Raw genomic sequence first — 10,246 nt, forward strand, 5'->3', positions numbered from 1 at the left:
GGTGTGAATGCACAGATGACCACTCGAAGATCATCAGTTACTGGTAAGCAACCTGTTTTTATTCTTGGCACTTGCCATTTGCAAGTAATGCATAGGTGCTGTCATGGAGGGGATTTTTTTAAATGAAAAGAGCCTTTTGGTAGAAGAAGTGTATTCCATCCCATGGGTGTGAATGCACAGATGACCACTCGAAGATCATCAGTTACTGGTAAGCAACCTGTTTTTATTCTTGGCACTTGCCATTTGCAAGTAATGCATAGGTGCTGTCATGGAGGGGATTTTTTTAAATGAAAAGAGCCTTTTGGTAGAAGAAGTGTATTCCAGGAAGGGTTTTGCACACTAATAGAGCTCCACTAATAGAGGACCTTGTATATGTGATATAATATCTAAATAATTAGCTTCACATCCTTCCTTTTCCCCAGGGCCTGTGTTTATAATGACCTGCCAAAATATGATTTGCCTGTCCCATTCTTTTTCAAGTCCTAGATGCTCCAAGCATATACCCTTCAGTTTAGCATATGAACTGGCATACTAGATCAATGGGGTATAGGATGCCCAAATTAATAAATTGCTTGGAGGTTTTATTGTGCCTGTACATTTTAGTTTGCTTAGATTCCAAATCTAAACTACCATGCCCATTCTCCACCTTTCTGGCCATACCATGCCTGGACCATCAGGGCAAAGCCAGGTGCTGTTATTCTCCTTGCTGCTCCCACTGAGGGGTGTGAGGGTGGGGCAGGGCTTAGAGCAGAGGTCACTGGGATTTTTTCCAGTAAAGTAAACAACCAACCTGCCACTGCTCTTAATGTTTCTTGCTTGCTTTCTGTCTTCTGATCCTGAACTCTCCTAGGGAAATGTATACGAAAAGTAGTGCTCATCCCCAGTGGGTGTTTTCATTTCAGCTGTTGTTGTGCCAAGCCACCCCCCAGCCTATATTCAGGGTTTATGGCTATTTTTAACACTAACATAGCAATCTTAAACCATGTCCACGCTGCACAGGGGCACCGCCCCACTAGTCAGCTCCCCTAGGGGCAAGTTACACTGCAGCAGAGTGAGGGGGAAAGTGTGAGGGCATGTCCATGGCAATTCTGCTGCAGCATGGCCTCACAGCATAGTGTTGAGGTGAGGGTGGCATGAGGAGCAGTCCTGGGGCAGATGCCATTGCATTTCACAGCTAGGTGGCAGGGAAGGGTGGCTCAAGAGAGTGCCATTTTCTGCTTCCACCTCACCGACAGAGACACGCAGTGATGACAGGCGTGTGGTCACTGTCATTTGTAATTCCTGCTTGCCAGCATGTCCCATGGCCAAGCCCCCCCAACCCCCTGAATACTTTGAGTCAGCCCGTTGCAGTGACTCACCCCCACCATTGGCTCAGGGAACTCTCATGATCTCCTTCCTCCTCAGTGCTACTTGCACAGATGCCTTCCCCTCTGGGTGCCAGAGGACCCCCTTCCTGGAGCAGGCACACAGATAGAAGCCTCATCCATTCACTCATTTATTTAGCAGCCCTTCTTCCCCCCCAGTGGCTTGCATCAGTCCCCTCTTCTTTGTTCCAAGGACACAACAACCCTGAGAGGTTGCTCAGGCCGAGGGTGTGCATCTGGGCTGAGGCCACCCACCTGGCTTCCATGGTACAAGTGAGGAACGGAATCTGGGTCTGCCAGGTCCAGCCTCACCCTCTCATTGCCACAATAAGCTGTCCTATTCACCCAGACCACCCTCTGGCCCCTTCCCCCTTCACACAGAAGCCTACGAGGTAAGCAAGGGAACCTGTCTGTGTGGTGTGCCTGTGTCTCTGCTATGTATGGCAGATTACAACCAGTGGGACTTGTGCAACCTTCCCCAACCATCCACGGCACTCAAGAGCCCTCCTTCTGAGACATGTCCTCGGGAAGCTCACAGGGGGAGTGGCAAATTGAGTGGGGAGGGAGTGGGGTAGGGAGGGGTGTGGAGCTCCTGTCATGTAGCAGAAACCATGTAGCAGAGACACAGGTGTGGCACAACATAGACTTTATTGCAGTGGAATCCCTGGCAAAGGGTGAGGACTCCATCCACTTCCACCCTGGGGACTGAGGATCCCCAGCATGGCATGCACCTAAGTGGAATGATATCGCAGGTGGAACTTGTAAGGGCTTGCCGGGTGTGATGCTCCACTTCAAGAGGAGGGCTGGAACAGCGGACTGAGCAGAGTGCATGGGGTGCGTGACTTGCCACACCCACGAGTCCCTCTGTTGAATCTCTACCTGCAAGACAGAAAAACAGAGCCATGGCAGGCAGGCACAAGTGCCATGCCAGCCTCAGCCATGGATGTCTTGTTCCATGCATGCAACTGCAGCTCCATGGGGAGGGGGCTCTCCATGAACCCCGCTTGAGGCACATAATGGAACCAGCCAATTTACACTCACCCAGGTCTGTAGCTACAATGGGGCTTTTGGGGGCTTCACCCCCTTTTTTAAAGGCACAGCCCCACAAGAATGTCTCCTGTAAATACTTTAAAAAATCATTTTAGAACATTTTTTTAAAGACGTGCTCTCCTTTAAGCGGAGTGTGGTGATGTAGTTGACTAATTCCTGCACTGAGCTAGGGGGTTGGAGTAGGTGACCTCTAGGATACCTTCTAATTCTGTGTCAAGAAACTGGTCTCCTTTAAGAGAGTTTTGTGCCTAAGTATTAGCTTTCTTGGCTATAGAAGTCATCATCCCCATCTGCCAGCTTGTCATCAGAATTGTTGCTTAGGCTCGCTGAAGTGATTAACTTGCAGCAGCTGAGAACTGTCATCTAAAGTGGTTGACAGCTGGCAGTTTAGAGATCTATCCTGGTAACAGCTTTATTTCGGCTAAATGTTTAATAGGCTGTTGATTATAGCATAAGAACAAATATGTAGAATAGACAGCTTGAGCAGACTCAGAGAGAGAAGAGACTGCCTATGTGTTGTTTATCCTTTGTTTTTTGTAAATAAAGTTTTATGTGTTTTAATACAAATTGGATTGAGTTTACTGGCCAAACCCAGATAAGTATTTCCAGTGCCACGCCTACCATCTACCAGAAAATTGACCCCCCCCCTCCCGCCTGCTATTGTCACACTCTGGGGCTAAGATTTTCAGATGAGGATCCCCAGCATGGCATGCACCTAAGTGGAATGATATCGCAGGTGAGTCATTATCCTCAGAATTCTGGACTTTCTTTCTGCTCTGAGAACTTCAACCCCACCAGAAAAACATTTGCCTCACAAGCCACAAAATCCTGGCTACAGGCCTGCACTCACCTGTCCTGTGTTGAAGTGCTCCCAGATTGCTTCCAGTCCATCAGCTGCTGCAGCTCAAGCCTCTGATTCTGCAGGGGAATGAGTTGAGGGGACACTTGCCAAGCTGGTTCACCACATACAGTGGAGCAGCTGCCAGACTCCTCCCCCCCAATACTCCCTGTACTTTGCTGAGGTTGGGAACTGGACAAATGACAGAGCACCTCCCCCCCCCCCAAAGATCTCCTGGAAAACTTCCTGGGGAACTTTTCCCATGGCTTATTAGGGGGCATGGCGCTGTGCAGTTGTGGCTTGTTCCACCCCACAGCTGAACTCAATGCAGTGTTTGAGTGCAGGAGATGCTGTCACAGCACCCAGACTCAAGAGAGGGAACTGGGGGAAAAGGTTTGGGATCTTTGTCCCTGCTTACCTGTCAGTGCCCAGGTGCCCTTGTGGGTCGAATCTCCAAAGGAGGGGTACCTGTGAGGGTTCTGAAATGGAAGAGGTCAGTCACAGAATATGGACTTTAGTAGCCTCTTTGAGTGTCAATGCCAAGTGCCCGACTTATAGTGCTAAGTGTACGCTCTCTGTGCTTCTGCCACCACCAAAGTGCCTCGCTGCTTGCTCTAAGTCTGCATAGCAGGGCGCTCCGAGATAGAGTCCCGAACTGTGCGCCCTTATTGCTGAGTTGTAAGATGTCACAAAGGAAGTATTTGTACCAGGGGGAAGCCTGATTGGGTGGTGGGGAGGGGGCTTGGCTGCTGTGATGAGGGATGTGATTCGCTGCGCCTGTAGTCAGCATCCTGAGCTCCTCTAAACCTAATGTGCAAGGCTGCAGCAGTGGGCGCAAGTTCAGTGGGCAACTATGGGCCACACCATATTGTTAGTGTAACTTTCCACATCTGGAAGGGGCGTTACCAGGGGTAAGGTTGAGGGGAAAGGGGGTGCTTTCTCTCTCTATATATAGGGCTGGCTGATTACCTCCCAGAGCTGTTACAACTGTCATTGTTTGTTGCTATGTATACGGTTTGTGAGTTCTTGTTGAGAACCTAATATACAGCTGCAAGTACAGGAAGATCTGTTACTATGAACTCTGCTTGCAGTAGTTTTTGCCTTTCTGGTTTCTGATTGAACAAAAGGATACATCTGAAGTAGTCTGTTACTGAATATGCATTACCAGGGGTCATTTCGTAGATAAAGAAGTGCAGGAGCTCATTAGCATAGCTCATTAGCATAATCCATTTGCATATGCCACACCCCCTGACATCACCGGAAGTGTGTCAGAAGGCACCTACCACTCAGGCGCCAATGGACTGTTTTGGATTGCTAGCTATTGGGAGGGGGGCGCATGCAGATCTGTCTTCGCAGAGGAGGGAGAGCTTGTACCTGAATAAAACCTGGTCTTAAAGGTGCTACTGGACTGTTTTGGACCGGGGGGGGCAGGGGGGCTCTGCAACTTACCTGACTGCTTCTTGCTCTGACTGAGGGCTGCTGGGAGCAGGGGGTGGGGCTTGTTGCATGTGCCGGCCCCCTGGGCTCTTTACTGCCAGAGCTCCGCTCCTGTGCGCTCCTGCAGGAAATGACCCCTGTGCATTACCTTCACTGTGTTAGGGTGATGGCTTGCAAATAAACAATTTCATATTTCCCATGTCATTATAAATAACCCCTGTAATGTTAATGTAGTTATTATTTTAGTCTAATAAATTGAATGCTCTTTTTAATTTTGGGAATTAAAAACATTAAGTTCAGTTGATTGTTAATTTTTCCTGCATAAATCTTGTTAATCTTTCATTTTTAACATAGGTCCATTTGTTCTTTTAATGTAGATACAACTATTTCTGCCTTGGGTTTCTGTACTCAAGATTATTTTTGCTTCTAGTTCATCTTGCTGTTTTGGTTTTCCGTCCATATCAACTTTTTAGCACTTCAAAGCAGTCATATGCGAAAAGAATTTAATTCCTATTTGTTTTAACCCCTTACACTTCATGCACATTTTCTTAGTCCATGAAACTAACACCGAGGTAGATCACGTGACCAGAGTATGGCCCCATGTGCTTCAGAGACAGGTGTTTTCTACTTTTTGTACCTACTTCTGAATTTGTCACTGGGCACTCCAAAACTGCATGTAGAAATCGTTACCCTGTTAAGAATATCCCTAGAGGTACTTCCTGTTCTGATGCTTATTCATTCATCAAATGAGTGCATGCTCATTCTTCTTGTTCTCCAGTGCAGGTTTCTTGTGCTAAAGACTGTTGTTTGAAAGAGCTGAAAGACTGTTGTTTGAAGGAGCTTATCTAGTCCATCAGTGATTGCAAGTCTTTTGAGTTATACTTTACAGGTCCTGTTAAACTGTTAGTTCATTAGAGAGAATTATGGCTTTGAAAGATTTAAAATTCATTGAAATACAGTATATAGAGAGTGAAAGGTAAACAGGTATTTGTTTTGATCATTTAATTACAACAGACTTATGCAACATATGATGGGTAAGCTGAGATGACATAGGAATGGGTTGATTTTTTAAAAAATTAGGAGGTTTAATGCTAGATGCTATAAGTAATTTATGTGACACAGTCATTTATCATGAATAGTAGTTGAAGTTAAGAACAGTACATGTTGTTCAAACAGCTTATTTTGGACATGTCTGTGAATGATTGTAATTTTATTTTAATTTATAGTATTTTGGTGTTGATAAATGTCATGCTTTCTATTGTACAGACAGTGGGATGAGCAGTTGGATCCTAGGCTCAATGCAAAGCAGAAGGAGGCTGTTCTGGCAATCACAACTCCACTCTCAATACAGTTGCCTCCTGTTCTTATCATCGGTCCCTATGGGACAGGCAAAACCTTCACTTTGGCTCAGGCAGTCAAGCATATACTTCAACAGCAGGACACTAGGTGAGATGGGATGATATATAGATATTTAATTGGAAGGCAAATGCCACGGTTTACATAAGGGAAAGATGGCAGTGCAGAATTTCCATCCAGCTTAAAAAAACCATCCATCATTGTTTTGTATAGATGTTAGGAGACAATTTGACAGTCTAAAGGTATATATGCTAATAAGAATGAATTGAAATTGGCAACATATAGAATAGATATATTGCATCATATTTAGAAAGCTATGCAGTGTGTAGACTTGTAATGGCTATCTTTATTTTAAATCTACATTAGGTAAAGTGTAAAAATGGTCTTTAAAAGCTGTGTTGAAAGTTTAAATCTTCCCACAGAAATTAGTTAGAAGCATCTTTGAACCATAAAATTCACAGACTAATTTCATAAAAAGAAATGTGTGGGGAAGATGGTCACTATCTCTTTTTTTGTATTTTTACTGCTTTGAATGATTTTCTGTTTCTTCATTGCTTTTTTATTTGCACCATTTATTCCAGCAGGATTCTCATTTGCACCCATTCTAATAGTGCTGCTGATCTCTACATAAAGGATTATTTACATCCATATGTAGAAGCAGGCAATCCCCAGGCGAGACCTCTCAGGTATTTTTTTAAGGCTTATTATGTATCTATACAATATCTTAAGAAAAGGTGTCTCTTCTAAATAGTTTTGGAAAAAATCAGAAATTCTAAACTTATTGGCATTTAAAAACTCTATTTTGTATAAATTTAGACTAAAATGGAATATGGAACAACATCAGTATTGATTTCAAGTATCAAAGATTAAAGACATCCTTTTTTAAGCCTTTCTTATGTGGATATATGTGCTTTTACTAGCTGAACAACATTTTATGTGGTCCTCTAAAATGACTAAGATTCCCCCTCCAACCCCTAGATAAGAATTGCATTTTACTTCGGAAAAATAACTTTTAAAAAAGAGAAATATGTGTAAATTAGGAGAACATTTGGAGTCTCATGTGAAATTAGTTCAGTAGCAAGACATTTGTGTGAAAATCAGCTTGTCATGGGTCTCAGTACAATTAGGAAAAGAAAAATGATGGAGAAGGAGAATTTGAGCTCACACATATGTACAAGAATTAAAAAGTAACCTTCTGGTTTTAGATTTTTTTAAAGCTATAAAACCACAAATTTACTAAAGCTGTGTATCCATTTAGCTAGAAATACTGCCATTAAGATTTGAATGACTCTTGTATACTGCTGTCCTGAAGCTAGGTCATTAGCCAGTCATGGACGGAGTTTCTCTGTAAGCAAATGTTAATATATAAACAGGACAGAATTAATTTGAGGTAGCAACATGATCTAGTGCTGTGCAACTAAGGTTGCTAGCCTTCCACCAAGTTTTTCCTTTCCTGTTCAGAGACTACCTTGGAATCAGAGTGCATACTTCCTCTACAGTTCCATAGCAACAGAGAAGGCTGGCATGGACCTCAAGGGTCATCAACTCTAACCCTTCCCAGAAGCAAGAATCCTTCCTAAAGAATCACCAAATGATTAGACACTCTTAGATGTGTAGCTAAAATTATCTCAAGATTATTTTATATAGATCCAGGCTAACTACATGCACCATAGTTAGGGAGTAAAGCCAGGTCTATGTAACGCAGTAAGAGGGTAGCATTCTGAGGTGGAAGAATGTACTTTACTGCTTCGTACTGTAGTTTTTATTATGGCCCAGGTAAAACCTCATTGCAGGTTTTTTTTTTTGAAGTAGTATATCAGTGATAAATAGTTCTAGCCAGGGCTTTTTTCTGGGGGGGATGCACTGGAACAGAGTTCTGGAACCTCTATGACAACATTCTTTAAAAATTTTTAAAAGTTCATGAGTTTTCAGTATATAGATTGAAAACTTTATTTCCCTCTTGAGAGTTCCAGCACCTCTTTTTAAAAAAAGCTCTGGTTCTAGCTTAGTGCTTTGTACGGTGGGCTAGTTATCCACTGCAAGGTTTGGGAAATATAATCCCTCACCTGCACTCTGATGTGGTGCTGTCTGTTCTGCCATTTCATCACCTCAGCTGCCTCATTACCAACTCATTCTGCTTATTGTCTATACCAGGCTTAAGTCAGATCCTGAAATCCCTTGAGTACTGGAGCACACACTTTGTTTTTTTGGCTGGATCAAAAGGAGCCTTCTGGAGCAGTTTTGTCTGCTCAGCGAGGCCTTTTGTCTGTCATCCTCTGGCCAGGGTGCACTGGACATGGGCCTTTTTGGCTGCTGCCTGGCTTCTTTGGAATGTCCTCTGGGCCTTTATCTTGCTTGTCTTCCAGGCTGGCTGGAAAAATAATCTACATAAAAGGACTTTTGATCTGGGCTAACCAGTTCTCTGGGTGTATTATTACTCCAGGAGTAGGGCTTTGATTGCTATTTTTTAGTTATGTTATTGATTTGATAATTGCTATTGTTATTGTTGTTTTGAATGTTGTTACTCTCCTTGACTTCCATCTGCAATGAAAGAAAGGTGGGCCCAGAAATATGTAAAATAAATGTAAGCAGATCTGTTGGCAAGAGGGTTGATGGGCCTTGATTATGATAAGATGGGAATTTTGTAGAGAATGAAAGATGCTACGTGCAGATCTTATATCCAGCTTAGTATTCTGAGAAAGAGGACATTATTTCTTGTCTAAAAATTGCTTTTATGTTTGAGTTTTTAGCTTTGACCTTAGTTCAAGATTTCTGGATAGTTGCTGCACACTAATTAGTATAATTTCACCTTGCCCGGGGTTGGGGGGGGGGAGCTTATCTTTACTGTCTAAAGTCAGTTTAACAATTTAATTGAAAGAGATTTTGAAGGGCTTGGGGACTAAAGATCAGGAAATTAATGAGGCACAGAGTTGCTAGGTCTCAACTCAAATCTGATGGGAATCCTGTTGTCTGTGGTATCCTCTGTTACTGCAGTGTTGTTACCTTGAAACCAGAAGAGAGCTACAATAGCCAAAAAGTGTGGGCCAGGCTGAATTTTACATTCAGATTTGATGCTAAGCAGCTTTTAGATGGTGTCTTCTAATTTGAGTATAACAGTTTACTAGGTCCTGCAGATTTTTAATTGCTATGAACAGGGGACTTTTTGTAGAAAAAGAGCTGCCGGAGCTCATTAGCATAACTCATTAGCATTTGCCACACCCCCTGACATCACCGGAAGTGTGTCATAAGGCCACACCCTCTGACATCACCGGAACCTCTTGATGACTGTTTTTTGTTTCTTGTCCTTGGCCCTTTCGGTCTGTTGGTTATGGTCCAGCTCCCCCTCTTCCTGTCACATGACTCTGATATCACATCCCGGGATGCTCCTTTGTGAGCGACTGGCATTAAAGCTATGAGTGAGCAATTTGGCTACTGCATAAATTAGTTTGCTCTGGAGGCATCTTTCCTGAATTATGACAAAAATGTATGAGCCGGAGGCTAAAAAACTGTTAGCTACCTTGCACTTAGAAGAAACACTGGACAAAACCCGGGTGCCCTCAGGAGGTCCACCAGCAGGGCCAAAACTCCAGGAGCCCTCCCACTCTTGCCCCCCAAGCATCAAGAATGCAGAGGATCACTGCGCCAGACACAAGAACATAAGAGAAGCCAATGCTGGATCAGGCCAATGGCCCCTCCAGTCCAACACTCTGTTACACAGGGGCCATCTTTATAAAAAGAACAGGTTGAAAATTTAGATAGCCTTTGTACTGTTTACTTGATGCATTAATTTCATTGTTCTTCAATTGTATGATCTAGTTTTATTGTGCTGTTTGGTGTTTATTATGTTCATCTTTATTGTACTGTATTCTAATTTGTGTATATCTCAACAACAATGGAGGACTATAAACAAACTTCAAAACACTGTAAGAAACAGAATGCTGAACTAGATGGACCTTTGGTCAGATCCAGTAGAATTCCACATCCTTAAAAAAAGAAACTACACAAAATTGCTAACAGACAAACTGGTGCACAAAATAAAAAAAGCATTAACCATATAACCTCAGCACCACCATACTTCAATTTAAGCACCAAATTAGGCACCAATACAGAGTGGAACTAAGCCACTCTGATCACAACAGGACTGAGAGTCAGAATATTATTTGGCCTCCTATAACACTGGTCAAGCTGCAATAAACTTGAG

At 43.2% G+C, this 10,246-nt stretch overlaps 1 protein-coding gene across 1 annotated transcript in view; it reads left to right on the top strand.

The window, feature by feature from the left end:
• Positions 1-10,246, top strand: part of LOC107119568 (probable helicase with zinc finger domain) — a gene marked incomplete at its 3' end in the record, with an annotated part of 135,928 nt that overhangs the window by 75,672 nt on the left and 50,010 nt on the right. Inside the window, exons 13-14 of the mRNA XM_015422077.1 lie at positions 5,956-6,135; positions 6,627-6,731. Of these exons, the coding sequence (XP_015277563.1) occupies positions 5,956-6,135; positions 6,627-6,731 (285 nt within the window). The remainder of the gene's footprint in view (positions 1-5,955; positions 6,136-6,626; positions 6,732-10,246) is intronic.

Source organism: Gekko japonicus, unplaced genomic scaffold (assembly GCF_001447785.1).
Source record: "Gekko japonicus isolate JY-2015 unplaced genomic scaffold, Gekko_japonicus_V1.1 scaffold196, whole genome shotgun sequence".
NCBI classification, from domain to species: domain Eukaryota; kingdom Metazoa; phylum Chordata; class Lepidosauria; order Squamata; family Gekkonidae; genus Gekko; species Gekko japonicus.